Below are 19629 nucleotides of genomic sequence, written 5' to 3' on the forward strand. Positions count from 1 at the left end.
ACTTCACAGTGGGCATGGGGTGCTGTTCTGCATACTCATCTTTTTGTTACGCCAGACCCACTTAGAGTGTTTGTTGCCAAAAAGCTCTATTGTCTCATCTGACTAAAGCACACGGTCCCAGTTGAAGGCCCAGTACCGCTTAGCAAACTCCAGACGCTTATGATTTTGAGAGAGAAAGGGTTTTTTTCCGTGCATGCCTCCCAAACAACTTGTTGGCATGTAGATAGCGCCTGATGGTTGTTATGGAGACTTTGTGACCCCAAGATGCAACCATTTGATGCAATTATGTAACTGTGAGCTTTTTTTTATTTCTCTTACCATCCTCCTCATTGTACGTGGTGGCAAAATAAGCTTGTGTCCTCTTCCAGGCTTGTTTACCACTGTTCCAGTTGTTTTAAACGATTCCTCTGACCGTAGATATGGGCTGGTGTAGGCGAGTGGCTATTTTCTTGTAGCCATTGCCTGACTTGTGAAGGTCGACACACATCTGCCTTACTTAAACGGTGTGTTCCTTTGTCTTTCCCATGTTGAAGAGAAATGCGCCTCTGTTTCACGTCATATACCCCATGAAACAGGATGTTAAGAATTACTAATTAGATGTTCATCTAATGAAATGTTCATGTACATACTCTGATGAACTTTGTAAACTACTGTAGAAATGACATACTTTAATTACATTTATTTCCTAGGAATTGTTAGGGGTGCCAATAATTGTGGAACAGGTAATTTTATGATGAATAATTATTTCTTTGTCAGGGATTTCTTTTTTTCCCTTACAATTCACTTCAGTTGAAGGTTACATTTTTCTACAATGTTCAGTGTGAGAGTATGCTTCAACAATAAAAACTGAATTTTAACACATCTTAACCAGGGGTGCCAATAATTATGGAGGGCGCTGTATATTATGAAGATAACCCCTTAAGGATTTAAAAGGCCTACAATCTCAAGATCAATTCTGTATTCCACATGATAACTCGTGTAGTTGAGCAAACACGTGTGCGCGTTTTTAGATCGTTTAAGTGGTAAACAATGGGTTGTATTAGGATAAAAAGAGTGCGTTTACAACATGCTTTTAGGCCACAGGCTAGGCATCCGCCTTTATTTACCTTGAGTAATAGCTTTGGTCGTAAATGAACATTATTGTTAAAAGCAACATACCCAGGCCATAGACATATATACATCTATCTATGAACATACCCATATCACAATCGCTCTGTGACGTCAAGGAAGGAAGTCTTGAGTGGGGAGAGTACGTCATAAAGCAACACGCTTCTAGAGTGGAGCTTTTACTAAGGACTTCCTCTGCTCATCCCCTCCCTCTCATCCATCCAGCACGCCACTCTCTCGGCAGGTCGACTAGTCCTCGCAGTGCACATTCACGCCGCATTCCCGTTGCTGCTGGACATCGCACGGCCATGTCTCTGTGTCGGGCAGCTTTGCAGAGATCTGGGCCTCTGGCTCGGCATTTACTCACAAAATCCCCCTTCTCTCACCTTAACAGAAATGGTAAGTGTAGGAAATGCTTGATTAGTGGTATCATTTTTCATCATGCTTCAGTGTAATGATTAGGATTCTGAAGTTGTCCTTTAGTATTGCGAATTGAATTGGAAAGACCCAACCCACTTGTTTAATTGGAGAATGCTGAGAGAGGCATGCTTGGCTAAAACCTTGAAGGGACACGATGTACTTTGTGAATTCGAGCGTTCGACATTGTACCATAGGCGTCTGAGCAAAGCTATTTTGAAAAATGGAAAGATGGCACCCGTTTGGCGTTAAGGGGAGATGAAGGTCAGGAGAGACTTTTTCGTGATGCTGCAGTGGGATTATTTATTTCACTTAAAACCGACAACCTTGTCCTTAGAATATTGCGCAACAATTTCGACAAAACGTGGCATATGCTATACACTGCTGAACAAGTGGGAGCTGGTTGCCTGATGTTGTCAAATGTATAGTCATCCACCAACAATTTCAGTAATTGTGTCCAGTGATGGCTATTCTTGACCAGTCTGTAACATAGGAGGCCCAAAATGTAGGACAAAGTAACAATGAATTTCTGTTTTTCCTCCTTGCTGGGTCTGCTACAACGTAGCCTAAGACAAAACTTCGATACGTTATATGTTACACAAATGTGTGAAATGGCCCAGTTGGGATAGCGTTATGAAACAACCTATTATATGATTTTGGATGGGAGTTTTGAGTACATTAACTTTTAAATACTTCTGATAAGTGACCTTCATTAGATCAAGGGTGGCAGGAAAATATGGTTCGTGCATATAGGCTCACGTGGTATATACGTGTGACGTCTAGCTCAATGTATAGGCTGCCGGTGCGTAAGGCACGCACAACACGGAGTGTCCGTAGCCAACCCTCGTGAACTTTGCGCGCGTGCATGTGCCTCGCTCATGATGTTGCAAAACTAGAAAATGGCTGAATAATTGAAAGCCACACTCAAGCTCTACAGCTCTGTCGTTCTAAACGCGGATTACAATCGTTATCTGTCAGACACATGATGTAGTCTGGTCGGGGTTGACTCGAACGGTTGCAGGATCCGAAGAAGAGTCGTGTAGGGAGACAACTGATGTACACACTGAAGGAAATTACGTTATCATAGTGTTGTTGTGATGTAGCGTTTCCTACAACACTAGAAGCGTTATAATCTTTAAACATCAGGCTGAAATGTCCGTGTAGCCAATACCTAGAAAAGGTACATGGTGTACTGTCTGCTGTCATCTGGATCTCCTCTATCCCTCTGCTTAGCAATAAACCTTCACAAAACAATAGCTGCAGGTTTTTTGAGTGTCAACGCTGCAGTTTTTGAGGGATGGCTTGCCGTTCATTATGCAGGAATGCAGTGTTTCGGGCATGAGAAAATTGCAGTGCAACTACATTGGACATGACCATAAAACGGCATTGCAGTTTCAATCCTTAGGAGTAAGGGAAAGCACACGCATCCACAAAATTGCGGTTTCATTTGTGGCCGTAGGATAGACTTCAGCCATAATGCGCTATTGCAGTAGTCTAGACTTGACCAGAGATGTACCATGTCCAGGCCAGAATGGTCCCTACTAAATCAGCTGATTAGGCTGCATGCGTGACCAGTGCCACCTTGCTGCACTGGTAGGCTGAGTGGACTACTGGCAGAAGGTCACGATAATTCTGACCTCGCCACAGGCTTTGTCTTCCCTAATTTCCCTCAGCCCAATTTTGACACACACACACGCACACGCACACACCCTATCCAGTTGCCTTCTTGTACACGCATGCAAGTGCATCGTGTTCCCTGTCACCCCTGTGTCCCTGCATCCCTCTGCCATCCTGAGAAAGTTGTTCCCTCTCGGCCCCTCAGTCTTACTTCCAAGTAGCTACCCTTTGACTCCTGAGACAGATTAGCAGATTAGCTGGTATAAATAACACTCTAGTGTCTACAACCCATTTAACCGCTGCAGGTACTGTGTGACAGGATTAACTTTGTGAGTATATGGGAGAAAGCTGACGTTTTACTCATAACTAACTATACTCCGGTGTATGTCAGTGTATGGGCCATTGTCACTGGGGTTATTGTTGGGCAGCCTGTGCTAGTATACTTGCCTGTACATTGTGTAATAAGCACTTGAGAGCGTCTCCACCATATTATGAACTATCCCTGTGTATTCTTACTCGTGGTTGGATGAATGGCAGGCTTGTAAGAATAATCCCTCTCTATCTGGCAAGAGGAAGCTATTGTCACTCAGCCAAGGGACGAAGTAAACACGACATTTGGCCCAAGCGCCGCGCCACGCCACTGACGTAATGAGAGTGGCTTCTGCCAGAGAGTTGGGGGACAGTTTCTAAACATGGCTCCTGTGTGCATGTAGTTTGTTGTACAAATTCACATGTGAAGTTTTAGGTGATATACATTGCAACAAATCAGACCAATGTAGATACATTACAGTGAATGAAGACAATGGCAAAACTATTATTTTTGCTTATAAATAAGTGGATGACCATGATAGCCACCTCATTTGTAAGCTTTTATACATGTGCTTCCTAGTTATAGTTTTGTGAGCCTGAGTTTCCTCTTCAGTAATTGGGATGGCTTTGTGGAAACAAGACCAAGCAAGACGTGCTGTGACGGGCATATTTCTGGATACCTAAACCCTTCTCCAGCAATCCAATCAGGCTAGATCCAGTATCCCCTGCAGGGGTGAAAGCCTCTCAGATGCTTCCCTATAGGTCATTGTCCATTCTGGATCAGTAGCCTGCTTTGTTTTGGCACCCGTTTGATTCCATTGCCAATCTTTTTAAAGCCAGCAGAGGCTCGGGTAGTAGAGGAAGGCTTATTTTAGAGTGGTCCGGGTAAGACGAGCATGAGAAGGGTTAATCCAATTATGATTCTTGTTAACTGGGGGGTAATTATTGGTATAACGATCTGACAAGCTTAGAGATCCCATAGTGTCCATCGTAACGCTCCCCCCTTGGACCTTCGGGTCAGTAGATCAGATTTTTAGTGGTCCCTGGTATGTTTTTGCCTGTAAAAGTATCACTTTTCCATAACACTGTTCATTCCAAACAGTTGACTCAAGTGCTTAAACACCAGATGACTGATATAAAATTGGTACACAAAATGATCGTTGTAACATTACATCAGGGCAATGGCTGGCCAATTAACTCATCCTTGATACCCTTTTATTTGCTGTGGGTTGTGCTGAACCCTGAAGTCGGTCAATGCAGAGAAGTCAGTCATTCCTCCTTGTAGCATTTACTTGAAGGGAACAGTTAAGTCGTCACAGTTTTATTATAATACTCTCCATAATGTATGCTTTATGTCTTTGAAGCTGTCATTGCTGCACATAATGCTATTATTTGTTTATGAATTGAAGTTGTTGATGTTTAACCACTTTAGCACTCCTCGTTATACTCAGCAGTGGCTTTTTAGAAGGTGATAACAGCTGTGCTGGCAGTTCTCGAATGTTTATTAGTTTACGTTGATAACCATCTGACTCCACTGTTTGTTTTTTTTCATGCTCTGTCACCACTGAGGTTGACTGCGCTCTGATCTGTTTCTTGTGTGTTCTCTCTCTCTCTCTCTCTCTCTCTCTCTCTCTCTCTCTCTCTCTCTCTCTCTCTCTCTCTCTCTCTCTCTCTCTCTCTCTCTCTCTCTCTCTCTCTCTCTCTCTCTCTCTCTCAGTCCCTCGAAGGACCATGTCATCAGTCCCTGGTGGTGGTCCCAGCGGCGAGAACATTGTTTATGCTTTACTCTGCGGCGGCGCGCTTGCTGCCTCCTGCGCCTACGTAAGTGACGCCACTGCTTATGTTTTTTTATTAGCTTTTTCCTTCAATGTTCCTCTATTGAAATCTGTTAAATAACCTTTATGGTCAGGATCAAGTGTCTTCAGTTTTCAAATACTTGCACTAAGCCTACTAAAAGTTACCATCTATCTTCTTTCAATACAGACTTACCAAACCGTGACCACGGACCACGCAAGGTTTAATGACCGCATCGCTGACATTCAAGAGCGACCCAAGACCGAATGGAAGCCTAAACCATGGCCACCCAAGAGTAAGTCTTTTCCAGGTTTCCTTGAGCCTTGTTTTCTTTAACCTGACCATACCTTAAAGTCAAGCCCCTTAAAGACGTTGATGGTTTAAGAAGAGGCCATGTCCGGTTGTTCCCCCCCATATGCTTTATTGGATGGCTCTTAGATACTTTTCTACCGGGTCACCTGCCACCAGTTAGCTCGCCATGCTAAGCTGACTAGCACATGATCTGATGCCTCTGTGGTTAGGTCGGGACACCCAGGGCATGGACTGGTTAGCTACAGTATGTGGGATTGTGAGAAGCAGTGGGGTTTGACATGCCTGATAATCCCGTGCTTCCAGGTATCTGTATATATGTTTCAAACTCGTCCCAATCCCTGACCTTATAAGGTCCCCGTCCATGACCTCTCTCGGCTCATGTCATACACGTGTTGAGACACTCTCATGCTCACAAATCCAGGAAAAGTGTGTGTGTGGTCATGATCACACAGGACGTATTTGGGGTCCAACCTGCTCACACACACACACACACACACACACACACACACACTTTCTCCTTTACCCTGTGCACACATAAGAGGTTTTGTGCGCGTGCGTGCTTGCGTCGTTTTCTTTTGTCGTTTGTTTTGTTTCTTTGTTCCAAAGGCTCAGAGCTTCCCTGCCGAGCTTCCTGCTTTAGCTTTATCTGTTTTTGTAGCACAGCGGGAGATAATTCAGGTGACTTTATCCACCTCATTCATGAAACCCTACTTCAAGCCGGTTTTCCTCTTCCGTCCATTCTGTTTACATTATTACTTAATGCAGCCTCAGCAGGCCAACTAGAATACTCTTCAACTTATATTTCTTTAGAACTGTTGAGACGATTCTGCACTCAATATGGACATTATACAATATACTACTGATAGAGAAATATTAAATTTGGCTTTTACATGGTTTAGGATATGCCAAGCGCTGTCCACCGCCACATTAAAATCAATACAACGCAGGTTCGGCTACTTAGGTGTCATGGCGACACTCGTTGGATACCTCTACCAGTTTTATCGGTTATAAACACCACACACGCACGCACACACGCACACACGCACACACGCACACTCTGTCTCTCTCTCACGCACACACACTTACAACCAAGCACACAGCCATCTTGGCTCTGACCATCTGTTTTTAGCAGTAGTGTAGGACAGCTCACCAGCTGGTGTGTCCACTCCTGCTGCCCACTGAACAGAATTTAAGAGGGGCCTCCTCTTTATAGAGACCACAGACCATTCAGACCATTCAGACCATCCCCTAATGGTTCTGGGCCAGTGAGGCCTCCCCTGCATACTGGTGATGTAATCTCTCCTGGTCAGCGGAGCTTAGGCCAGTCAGCTGTCACCACCAGGCATGTCACACCCGGACGGTCCCGTACCGGCCACTGCCAAGGCCACTTCCGATACAGGAAAAAAACGAGCGTGTCCAAGCCAGTTACAGCTGCACACGCAAGCTTACTCGTGCACGCACACACACACACACACACACACACTGGAAAGCTCAGCATGTGTATGTCACTTATTGACTCGCATGAAGTTTTTCCATTCAGTGCAGGTTCCTTGCATGGCCATCCAGTAAAGCTGTTGTGGAGGTTGTGTTTCTGAAGTTAACCCTTTAGTGAAACATTCCCTGTTTCTCTCTTCATAGGCAGGGATGAGGATGATGAGGAGGGTGAGTCCCTTTGTGAACCTAAGGATTGTATGATTTTATTCTAACCACTTCCATTAAACTCACTTGTCATTGAGTGGTATGTGGGTTGTGAGGATGAACTGCATGGATTTGATGCTTTAATAAGTACTCATTCACTGGTCAGACACTTTAACATATTTTGGGATGCGTTGCTCATCTCAAGGGTTTTTATGTATAACTTCACGGACAAAATGACACTTTCCAAGAGGCAATCTGATTAGAGACATTCAGATCTTCAAAATGGGGCCCTTTGATTCGAAGAGCAATTTGTCCACCTAGAGACCGTGAAGTCTTCTGCCTCTGAGTGCTCTGAAAACGAACAAAGACACTCTCTGTGCGTTGATTAAACACGTCACAGCTAGTGTATGAAAATATATTTGATGAGAAGTTCCCTGGTGTCCTTAAAATGTTTTGGATGGCATTTCTACACCTCTACGCCTTAAATAGCACATGGACACCACTGGCCTGAGGTCACCTTTGACGCTCGTAAAACTAGACTACTATAGATTCCTGTATGCCACACGACGGAATGTTCTAATATTAGATTAGATACATTTTAGAACATGAAATAGATTCTTAAGAACAGTAGAAGACGAGTCCCTTACATGTTGGTGTACCAGAAAAGTAATGTCTTGCGCTTTCCATAGCATTAGAAACGGTAGTGGATAAGGGTAATGAAAAATACATGACCATATTATCATGGTTGTACATAGTTGTCATAGTCAAGTTCAGAGTTCTTTTTTGAACTGAAAATGCAAAGCAGATCTCCTTTACTGCAAGTGGGCTTTAGTTGGTTCTTGGAATTTAAAGATATGCAAGTAGTCACTATATCATTGACATGGTCCCCATTTTGGCGATTCTGAAGTCTCGCTGGCTTGATCACCTTTGAACACCTGCTTCTGTTTCACACACTTGAGAATAGTTGTTTCCCTGTTCTGACCATCAAGAGATCATAACTGCTCTAGAAAGAAATGATTCATCCCTTAAACCTGTGAACCCGAAGTAGACTATTTTGAAGAAATAGTTAAGTTTTGTGACTAAGAGCCGTTAAGAGTTTGATTGCTGATCCATTTTCTATTTCTAGCTAGTTATTTGATGTACTACTTTATAGATTAGTACAATATATTTGAGGTGCGCAAATTGGCTGTTTTTACAGCATAGTAATCTGCATCATCCATTGCTTACTGTATTTTACAGCATACGAAAAGATTATAGGCCTGTCCAGTGAATCACTATAATAAAAGTGTTGAATATTTAAGAAATGTTGGAAGACTTCATTGATGTTAAAGAGGAGAATACTCTGGATCCCCAGTGACTACTAAACCTTATAAATAACCTTTAAAATGTGATCAGTTATTTGGATTTGAGCGTTTTTTTTTGTTTTTAAACCCCAAACTGCATGTACACCACATCCAATTGATCCAAATCCGATCCCACTCCTTGAAAGCCTGTTGATCAGAACAGGGTCATTCCACGCCAAATCAACCAGAGCCCACGCACTTGCGTCTCAAAAAAATCTGAAAAAAATACCATGTGTGCCTATGTTACCCAGGAGACACTCTGTAAAATGTTTTTGTGCTAAGATCAATACTTTTCAAGTAACAGCCAGTTTTACAGGGGGAGGGGGGTGTCAAATTTGTTCTGCCTCTTTTTTTTGTCAAAGTTCACAAGCTCATTGCTCAAGAACTAGAATCTATAGGAGGCTCAAATTTTGCAGGCTGGTGCATAAATAGGAATAGTATGCAGTAAAATCACCACAAGTAGTCTGGATGATCCTGCATGGTCATAGCAGTCCCTCAAAGTTGATCAAAATTTTATTGGAGTTTTTGGCTGGGTTCTGTTCAGGCCTTCAGAAGACACATTTTTACTCAACATAGACTCTTGGGTTTTATTTCTTATTGAGATAAGTAGAAACACTCTCCGAAAAAACAATGAAGAGAAAAGAAAATCCATCAGGGACTGAACAGCAGACCTCACAAGTTTGAAAAATAAATTTGGATCTCATATTCAGAGCACCCTAACACCTTGTGGGAATATACAAAGATTTTTTAAATATTTTTTTCTATAATCTGCATTACCTCTTCTTTTTAAAAACACCAATTTGACTTGTCTTATGCAAATCTTTCTTTTTCATTTCCCACCCTGAACAAGGGCAAAATGCACCATAGAGATCTATTGAGAGATTTGTTTTGTATAGAGTAACCACTAGGTGCCACTAAAATCACTGAATCACTGAAATTGCCGGGTGGGGACAAAACATATTGATCTCAATGGTGCATTTTGTCCATGTTTAGGGTGGAAAATGAAAAAGAAAGATTCGCATAAGACAAGTCAAATTGGTGTTTTTAAAAAGAAGAGGTAATGCAGATTATAGAAAAAAATATAAAAAAAATCTTTGCATATTCCCACAAGGTGTTAGGGTGCTCTGAATATGAGATCCAAAATTATTTTTCAAACTTGTGAGGTCTGCTGTTCAGTCCCTGATGGATTTTCTTTTCTCTTCATTGCTTTTTCGGAGAGTGTTTCTACTGATCTCAATAAGTGAAAAAAAAATCAAAAGCCTATGTTGAGTAAAAGTATGTCTTCTGTAAGCCTAAACAGAGCCCAGCCAAGAACTCCAATAAAATTTTGATCAACTTTGAGGGACTGCTATGACCATGCAGGATCATCCAGACTACTCGTGGTGATTTTACTGCATACTATTCCTATTTATGCACCAGCCTGCACAATTTGAGCCTCCTACAGATTCTAGTTCTTGAGCAATGAGCTTGTGAACTTTGACAAAAAAAAGAGGTAGAACCAATTTGACACCCCCCTCCCCCTGTAAAACTGGCTGTTACTTGAAAAGTCTTGATCTTAGCACAAAAACATTTTACAGAGTGTCTCCTGGGTAACATAGGCACACATGGTATTTTTTTCAATTTTTTTGGAGACGCAAGTGCGTGGGCTCTGGTTGATTTGGCGTGGAATGACCCAACAGGGTTTGCCTTCCCTCTACACCACCCCCCACCACACTGAAATCCTATTGGACGATCCCTGTTCAATTACCTGATCTTTGAACCTATCAATTCCCATGTTCTCTCAATCTCTCCTGCCTCTTCTCTACTCTCTTCCTGTCCTACCTCAGAGCTTAACAAGAAATGCAAAATGACAACAATAACACCTCACTAGAGTCAGTCAAATGGCTAATGACATTTTATCACTCTGATGTGTTTAGTAATACACAATCAGGATGTGTGAATGATGAGCCTTTTTTTTGTCTTTGACTAACCTCCAGTGACGTCTGAAAGATGTTCATTACTATTCTTTCCATTTTATATATATATATAATATAAAAAAGCAAAACAAAAAAAAACCACAAGCTTCTAGTGCTCCTTGACCGATTTGCTAACTCTGTGTCTGTTTTGACTCTTTCCAGCGGTTTAACTTATACTGGGCTGCAGACAACCTCGGCCCAATAGTCAAGAGTCAGGACTGTACGGCTGAGTCACCCCTGCTACTGCTACTGCTACTGCTAATGTCACATTGAGTCCTGCTCTACAAGTAAAATTACATGACTGAACATAGTGTTGGATTTGTTTATTGACTTTTTACGTTGCCTTAAGCATTGGACACTGAAATCCAAATTGTTTACATCATTGACTTCTGTTTACATCATTGAATTTTTTTTTTAAAGAAAAGCAAGCATGTGTAGAAAGCTTTTTGTCCGAGGATAACGTATTAAACAAACACGCACAAGGAAGCACCTGGGTTGTGTGTCTGTTATTGGAATTTCCAGACTCACTGATAGCTTTGAACAGATGGTAAGCTCAGCCATCTTTTTGTATATCCCTCCCTTCACCCCCCCCCCCCCCTCCCTTCCCTCCCCTCCCTCCTTCCTCTATCCCTCCTCTCTGATCCATATCTTCTTTGCCCTCCTTCACTCCTCTCTTACCCTCTCCCCTCCTCTTGGGTTTGCATGCAACTTGCTGTGGGGTGTGTGAGTGTGGTGGTTTGGTTTGGCTTAGCAATTTTCTTTCCACAGGAGACAACTGGTAAGAAAAGTTTTTGTGTGTGAGTGTGAGTGAGTTGGCTTGAGTAAAGACTTGTTTGAGTTCCTAGTCAAGGTAGGTACTCTAAATGTGTGTTTTTTTAGGTGACAAATCTAAGTCAGTAAATTAACTCACAGTAAGTGTTAGGAAAAGATCTACATAAAAACAAAGGGTATAAAAGAGCTGGGGATGCCGAAACGGATCATGTCAGCTGTCAGCTAGTCCATGCCATCTCTCGAAGCAGTCATGAGCAGGAGATATCTACCAACAGAACAGACTATATGAAAAGCCACTTAGTCACGTTAGAGGTAAGCAAGTGTGTGTGTGTGTGTGCGTGCGCGTGCATGTGTGTGTAGATGTGTGTCGTGCTTTGTTTTTCTTCACTGGATGAAATACTGATTTTTTTTTTTCTCCTCGTCCTGTATGCTCTCCGTCTCTTGTCCCCTTTTGATCTTCTCGATCGGCCAGGTGACGGTGAGGAGGAGGAGGGAGGCGAGGAAGGAGAGGAGGCGGCGGAGGATGGCGGAGCCGAGGATGGCGAGGCTGCGGAGGATGGAGAGGCCGCAGAGGAGGCGGCCGGCGGGGAGGACGGGGAAGAGGCTGCCGCGGTGGAGGATGGCGCTGAACCCGAGGCCGAGGCCGAGCCTGCTGCCGAGGAGGAGGCCGCCGCGCCCGCAGAGTCCGAGGAGGTCGTCGCCGCGGAGCCTGCTGCCGAGGAAGAGGCCGGCGCCGTAGAGACCGCAGTGGAGGCGGTTGCCGAGGCCGTTGCAGAGGTCGCGGAGGTCGTCGCCGAGGCCGCGGAGGAGGTTGCCGCTGTGGCGGAGGAGGTTGCCGCGGTGGCGGAGGAGGTGGAGAAGGTGGCGCAGGAGGTGGAGGCGGCGGCGGAGGCGGTGGCGGCGCCGGAGACAGTGGAGGCTGCGCTGGCCGAGGCCATGGAGGAGCCAGCAGCGGAGGAGACCAACGGTACGCCCAGCTCTGAGGAGGCCGAGTCAGAGGCCTCTTAGGCCTGAGGGTAGACACACACACACACACACACACACACACATACTCTCAATCTCTCTCCCATACACACACTACATCTCTTACACACTTTCTTCCAGAACCAACACATCCACTTCAGGTAGAGGCTCTCCCCGTTACCCACTTCCCTAACCTCTAGTTATGCAGCACAGACAGAGATAGATATATGCACACACATGCACTGCCGTTCTAACACCAAGGTGAAGTCAACCTAACCATACCTACCTAGTCTACCAGGGATGATCTACACTATAGTTTCCCCTGTGTTCACACATGCAGTGATGCTCAAATGATAACCAGGGGGGTGGCGTTCCTCTCCTCACCCATGTCCTAGTCAACCTGTGTGGTGTGAATAGACACCCAATACCACTTAAATGAATTGTCTATCAATGGTAGCTCTTTTCAAGATCAAACCACTTTGTTTTCAAATAAGCACTGTTGTGTAGATACTATTTATTGGGAGATGAAAGCTGCTTGTTTCAAAGAACAGAATGTATGCCTGTGTGAATAAGAGTAGAGTTTTTCCCCCCCTGCCCGCTCTACCTTAAATTCCTGTCCTCAGTGTAGATGCCCTGTGTGTTGTTTAGATTTTTGGGTTGTTTGTTTTGTTGATCGTGGTCAGGCACTGTTATGGCCAGTTGTGAATATATTATATGTAGCCCCTGATGGGGCTCGAAGAGTAAGAATGGCTTTTACAGATGTCTCTACGTAGACGTCTAGAGCTGGATTCCCTTGCCAGCAGAGATGGTGTCGGAATGAACATACCAATCACATCCGTGTTCCAATGTGTTCCATGAGGTCATCAACACGAGACAAGCCACTCTACCACTCATTCGATCCAGCATTTTTGGTGAAGATGGCACCAGTTTTCCTTGTGACCAAAGCAGAAAACGAAACCGACCCTTTTTCTTCTGACTGTCCTTCTTTCCCCTCTTCTCCCAGCCCTCTCTTTTTTCACTTTTTCTTTCTTCACACTCTCTGTCTGACACACCACTAAAACTACACTCTGTTTACAAGCTCTCACCAAGCTATGACCTTCCTTACCTGTGACTTGCCTTATGTTTTATTGCAAGGATCAAGGCCGCTCTCCAAGACACAAAAACTTGTCATGAGAACTCAAATATTTCTTCTTTTTTTATCTTCTTTTTCTTCACTTGTGTATTGTAACCACTAAGAATTGATTATGCTTGATTTGGGAACCCCCTGCCCCCCCCCCCCCCCCTTTTCTATGTTTTTATTTTAAAACAACTTGTGCTCTTCTGCCAGATATCACTGAGTTGCCACACGCCAATGGAATGTGAATGAAGGTCTAATACTGCAGCTCCGCATTGGCTGTTCTTAACTCCATCGACTTCAGTAACATGTGCAGGCTGTGCTACTGTAACCATGTGGTATCAATCATTCATCTCTGATTACTCTGTTTTGGAAATACAAGGAACTCTAGATGTTTTTAATGTGAAAAGCTAGTAGCTTTAACTATTGTGTGCTCCATTCAACCTGCTCATTATTTTTTTTTAACTGGATCATCAAGCAGTAGTGTAACGAATAAGACTGGACAAGGGAATTTGAAGCCATTTAATAAAAGTATTGAGAACTTCCGAACGTATCCTTCGTGTTTAATTTCTCTGGATTGGGTTTGCCTCTGCTAACACTGCTGTGTTCATCAAAACAAATAAGGCCTTAGCGTCATTTGCTTTTTTATTGAAGGCCAAGGTCTCTCCTGCAACTAAAACATTAAGCAAAATCTTATTTTAACAATCGAGAAAGTGTGATCATCAAATATTAACACAAGTAGTCTGCCGCCTACACAAGTACACTTTTTTTTTTTTCTTCCTTTTTTTTTACAGGATTTTGCAAGTGTTCTGTAGATGCTATTTTCTGGTGTGAGCATTTCTTTGTGATATTTGGCAGGAAGGCCTGGGTCACACATCTGCATGGGTTTTTAAGAATTTGTATTGTGTCTGTCACCTGCAGGACCACAGCTCCGTTTTAAATCCAGGCTGTTATTTCTACTCGCTCATTGCCCACTGAATTCATTTTCCTCTCGCTAGTACATATCTGATTCCATATTTCGCTTCAGTGCTAGCATCTAGTATGTATGTACTGTATGTATGTATGTATGTATGTATGTATGTAGTACCTTCACATTAGTCCTGAACAACCCTAAGGTAAACCTCACCATTTTGTGACCCATCACATATGTTCCTTCCCAATCACTAGCTCCTCCTTACTTCATTTATTTCACCCATCACTTATTTTGATTTTGTTTTTCTTTGAACTTGTCCATTCTTCTGTTGCACTAAAGGTTGCACTAAATGTGTTTTTTTTTTTAATATATATATAGTTTTGAAGTGCCGTAATATTTAGACATGTTTCTACCTTTCCATGACATCGGAGTGTGTTTTAGGATCTTTCATTACCCAATTCAAGTTGATTTTTGAAGTGTCACAGCACATTAGTAGTGTCGGGTCACTAACCCATGTAAACACACTTTCTTGCATGTTCACAATTTCTCAGTCACATACTCTGCACAGATAGCAAAGAAAGGCTAAAGTGGTGAACTCTCAAGGAAGAAGTTTTCTTTTTCTTTTTCTTATTTTTTTGTTTAATAAATTTGAATTTCCCTTGAGGGGCACATGTCAAATGTGTAAGGAAAAGGTAATCCATCACAAATTGATTTGTTTCTTGGGTGTAAGGGATGTGGGTGTCCTTGTTTTACTTATAATTCTGTTGAGTGAGTGATTGGAAGCTGGTCGGTTCTGTGTTCCAGGGGCCGTGTCGGAGGCGCTCGCCACAGTGTTTAGTGCTGTGGCCCCCGTGGAGATGGCTGTGGCCTCCGTCCTGGAGCCAGCGGCCGTGATCCCCGCGGAAGAGGAGCCCGTCCTTTTGGAGGCAGCGAAGGAGGAGGTGGCAGCCGCTCCTGAGGAGGCCCCGGCAGCAGTTGCTGAGGAGGAGGCACCCGCTGCTCCCGCTGTGGAGGAGACCCCAGCAGCACCCTCTGCTCCTGAGGAAGCCGCAGCTGTCGAGGAGGCTCCTGCTGCTCCTGAAGTGGTCGAGGAGGCACCAGTGGCTGAAGCAGCTCCAGCAGTGGTTGAGGAGGCCGCTCCTGCCCCAGCTGTCGAGGAGGCCCCCGCTGCTCCAGAAGTCGTTGAGGAGGCCGCTCCTGCCCCAGCAGTAGAGGAGGCCCCTGCAGTCGTTGAGGAGGCTGCTCCTGCCCCAGCAGTAGAGGAGGCCCCAGTGGCTGAAGCGGCTCCAGCAGTGGTTGAGGAGGTGGCTCCTGCCCCTGTAGTGGAGGAGGCCCCTGCTGCTCTTGCAGTGGTTGAAGAGGCTGCTCCTGCAGTTGAGGAGGTGGCAGTGACTGAAGAGGCCCCAGCTGCCCCTGCAGTAGAGGAAGCACCTGCAGCAGAGGAGGCGCCCGCTGCCCCAGTGGTTGTGGAGGAGGCTCCAGTAGCTGTGGTGGAGAACGGCGCAGTCCCTGAGCAGGTGGCAGAGTCGCCTGCAAGTCCAGAGGTGGTCGCAGAAAGTCCGGTTGTGGAAGAAGTCGTCGCAAGTGTGGTCGTGGAAGAGGTTGCAGCAAGTCCTGCTGCGGAAGAGGTTGTCGTGGCAAGCGTGGTTGAGGTCGCAGCAAGTCCCGTCGTGGAGGAAGTCGCAAGTGTTGTCGAGGTTGCCCCAGAAAGTCCAGCGGTTGTAGAAGAGGCCGCGGTTCCGGCCGAACCCGAGCCCGAGCCTGCTCCAGCCCCAGTTGAGGCTCCAGCGCCCAAAAGGGAGTACATTGTGGTTGTCCTGGAAGGAGCCCCAACGTCCGACAAGAAGCCCAAGGTACTGGGGGTGTCCTCCATGACCGGCAGGGTCATCCCTGCCCCCGATGATGATGAGGAGCCACTTGTCCAGGTAACAGGTAATTCGACTCGATGTACTAACACACATGGGAAGGGCGGCGACAGGAGGAAATAGACGTGACATCACTTCCCTTTCTTCATTCACCTTTCTGGCTCGTGGAGGCTGTGCTCATGGTTAATGCTCTACTGCCATCACTATTGCATGACTACCCTCTGTGTATCTCATTTCACTCTGCTCTGTGTGTGTGTGTGTGTACACAAACACTTACACACTGTATGGAAATCTCTCTCAAAGGTTATTTTACATTTACTTTGTGTAATATTGTATATTTCACTTAAAGCTTTGTATTTGTTTTCTTCAGGGAAAGAGGCGGCTGCTTAGAGTTCAAATGCAGTAAGATCATCATATTGGTTCTGTAAGGTAAATAATTTGTTTTTATTTTGATTTGCATATAAAGACTTGCTAGCTTACCTAACACTAACAGATTGCTTTATGAATAGTTCAACCCCATTCAGTCATTCCTTTCATTGTCTGTTATTACAACCCTTTATTCATTATGGCTTAAATAAATTGTGATGCCTCCTTTGTGAGGTGGATTTCATTTCATGCATTTTGAATATTTTTTCCATAAATGCTGGAGGTGAAATCTCTTCTGATGTGCTCTTTTCAAAGGACTTTGAATCCCTGGATGGCTAAAGCTCCCCCCGTCCCCCCAACTGGAAGAAGAAAATGGATGTGCCTTTCCCCCTCAACTCAACCTCCCAGTACCAAACCTGATACCCTCCTCCCTCCCCTTACTGTCTGTCTGCGGGAAGTTTTGATTTGTGGTTCCTCCTGGTTCCTTCAACTAGAACTATTTCATGCAAATTACTTGTTCTGTAAACAACCCTCTCCTCCCCCAGTCAGAGAGCTGACTATATGGCATTGAAGGCCACAGAAAGCATGCACAATCAATCCAGAACACCACAATTGTTGTAGTTTGAAGTCCGAATGTCAGTCATGACAATAGCTGCACTGTGCACTCCTATATTTAATCTCAAATTTCAGATCTTTTCTCGTCAGAGTAACTAACTTGTCAGTATCGAGGATCTGGTAAAACAAACTACAATATTGCTGCAACTGGTTACATTTTGCGAAGTGATGCACAGTGGTAGTAGTGTGGTTTGCTGCTCCAGGAGTCTGTTAACACGTGTAGTAATTCAGGTGTCGGCCTAGATAGTGCTATAGAGAAATCATCACCTGCCTACACACTTAGTCAATGTTTACCACATCCACTCTGTCCTGTCCTGTCCTGAGCCAATCCCTGCTTCTCTCCTTCACGCTGCCTTTGCTGCTGTTAAAGGGCTGTCTTGGTAAATTAACTGTTGAACAAGCTTGATGACCTTTTGATGACCTTTTGACCTCAAGGACAACTGCAGGTTAGAGGGGAGCTACTGCTACGTTTCTAGTAGCGCTCTGCTCTGCCATGTTTGTGGGTCGTTTTGGAATTCAGCTCTGTTCGTGTCAGGTAATCTACGTCAGCCCTAAGGCTTACCAGGCCATGATTCCTTACCACCATCCTAATGGTTTCCATGCCGATTGGCAGTATAGCCCCAGCAAAAACTGCCACAATAAGCGACAAGCGAACTCTACACAGAAAGAGTCTCAGGCACTCCTCGCTTTCAGCTGTTTTTATTCATAACTGACAAGAAAAAATACATTATTTATTTAACCAGATGTTAAGGCACTACAGCTGTACACAATGTATTGCTGTATTTTAAAAGATTACTGGCATGTTTGGGGAATCATGGACCTACACTGTACCTCACTACCTCACTCCTCTGTAGGCTCCTTAAGACCTTGATCTTCCACTCCCTCTCTCCTGGAGCAAGCAGTGTTACAGCAATATCAGCAGTACTATATTTATACAAAAAAAATCCAATCCTTAAAACATATGCTCTTCTGATGGCTACATGAGCCCCATCAAATCTCACAATGTGAAGCACTTGGAAACATTTGGTGCATGTGTTGTGGTGTACCTAGACTTACCAGCAACATCAAAATGACCTCAGGCTTGAGTCAGCTTTTCTTCTAGCGTTCTCAGTCATATCAACACCCTTATCTCTCTCTCCATAATTAATGTTGCCCAGATTGCTAATTTCAAGTCCATAGCTGCAAGACAATTCATGCCCCATCCCCATTGAAATGGTTGTTGTAGTGGGTACCATTACTGGCAACAGACTGATTGTGCTTCAGTGGTCAATTATAATGATCGCTCAAGCAGATGGCTTGAGTAATTCAGTGGTGTTTATTTTGTTTTTAAACACTTGGTTGGTATAAGGGAATTTTTGTGTGAATTTATTTTTGCATAGTTTTTTTTTCCAGCTTGGCTTCCAATGATTTGCAATAGTCCCACTCTTCAGTATATTTCATGTTTCAGCTGCTTTTTGCTAGGCTACTCAAACAGTTCTGTTATAGTGTTTAGCATTCAGTATCTGGGTGTAATTCACTGTTTCATGCTTATATAGTTTTTGCAATGAATTCATTTTGCCATTTGTCCTTCATTTCTGTATTTATCATGTTTGAAGAAAGGGACCCTGAAGCGAATGTAAGAACACAAAATGAGTAGCTTTCTCAGTGTCTGTCCTTATGTGTTTGCTCACTGCTGTGTTCTTTTTCCTTTTCCTTTTTTTTGTAAATGTCAGCTGGCAGGGCATGTGATATAGAACGTTGTGTTGCTCTGTTAGTTGCCTAGCTGATGGTCCACCCTGGTGGCCAATTTACTGTGAATGTAGACACATTCTGCCTGTTTGAAATAAAGAGGGATGGATAATTATATTGATTTGCTGTATTTGCATGCGTGTGCTTTCCCTAAGGTTTTGAATTTCAGGTGTGGTGACTGACAGTAGCTTCCACCAGGTGGCACTGCTTTCTCAAACAGAGAATGCTGTAAATACTCTAGTTATGGTTTTCCCCTTTAGGGTAGGTAGGTGTGACTGCCGTTCCTCAAGTGAAGGAAAATCAGCCAGACCACTATGAAGGGTCAAAGTAACAATAATTAAATATAAAGTAAATTACAAAGTAAAATGTCATGTAAGTCATATCACCAAGTATCAAATTTAAATATATCAACGATTATTAAATGTAATCTAATTTAAAGTTTAAATCAATGTCATTTGAATTTTGAATTACATTAAACTTTAAATCAATTGAATAAGAAGTTGAATTAATTTGAAGTCATATATCACATTTACATTTGCCTGTTGTTCTCATTTTGAATAAGACTTAAAATTTCAGCCTCATGCAATTCCGTGCGCCACCATTTAATTCGAACGCCTTTACTTCAGACTTTGGACTTTGGTACTTCAAGGTTGTACTGTCACCTGTCAATCATGCTATGTCCCCCGCCCCCCGCCCATCCACTGAATCTGAGTCGATTTATCAGTTCTTTAGTAATAGTTTCCCCCACTTCATCACCATCACTAGAGCCTTCGTCCTTCGTCTGACGCTGGGTTTCCACAGA

The 19629-nt window shown here is 43.9% G+C and overlaps 1 protein-coding gene across 3 annotated transcripts; it reads left to right on the top strand.

Moving 5' to 3' along the window:
* Positions 1-1248: 1248 nt before the first annotated feature.
* mgarpa (mitochondria localized glutamic acid rich protein a) lies at positions 1249-18944 on the top strand. 3 transcript variants are annotated; one of them, XM_062524151.1, is made up of 8 exons: positions 1249-1506; positions 5168-5271; positions 5434-5539; positions 7195-7218; positions 11736-12230; positions 15058-16185; positions 16489-16547; positions 16800-18944. In XM_062524151.1, the coding sequence occupies exons 1-7, from the start codon at positions 1416-1418 to the stop codon at positions 16506-16508; spliced, it is 1968 nt and encodes a 655-aa protein (XP_062380135.1). In that variant the 5' UTR covers positions 1249-1415; the 3' UTR covers positions 16509-16547; positions 16800-18944. The 3 variants fall into 3 exon arrangements, with proteins under 3 accessions (XP_062380135.1, XP_062380134.1, XP_062380136.1); XM_062524150.1 differs by having other exon boundaries at positions 15058-16178; XM_062524152.1 differs by lacking the exons at positions 11736-12230; positions 15058-16185; positions 16489-16547; positions 16800-18944 and adding an exon at positions 10655-10978 and having other exon boundaries at positions 1277-1506.
* The last annotated feature ends 685 nt before the right edge of the window (positions 18945-19629 follow it).

The sequence above is a fragment of the Sardina pilchardus genome, chromosome 21 (assembly GCF_963854185.1).
Source record: "Sardina pilchardus chromosome 21, fSarPil1.1, whole genome shotgun sequence".
Taxonomy (NCBI): Eukaryota; Metazoa; Chordata; class Actinopteri; order Clupeiformes; family Clupeidae; genus Sardina; species Sardina pilchardus.

Excerpts from the sequence above, each read along its gene's own strand:
- mgarpa (XM_062524150.1), top strand. The coding sequence starts at position 1,416 with ATGTCTCTGTGTCGGGCAGCTTTGCAGAGATCTGGGCCTCTGGCTCGG. Across the intron at positions 5,540-7,194 it reads TAAACCATGGCCACCCAAGA|GCAGGGATGAGGATGATGAG; the intron begins GTAAGTCTTTTC and ends CTCTCTTCATAG. Across the intron at positions 16,179-16,488 it reads ATGAGGAGCCACTTGTCCAG|GGAAAGAGGCGGCTGCTTAG; the intron begins GTAACAGGTAAT and ends TGTTTTCTTCAG.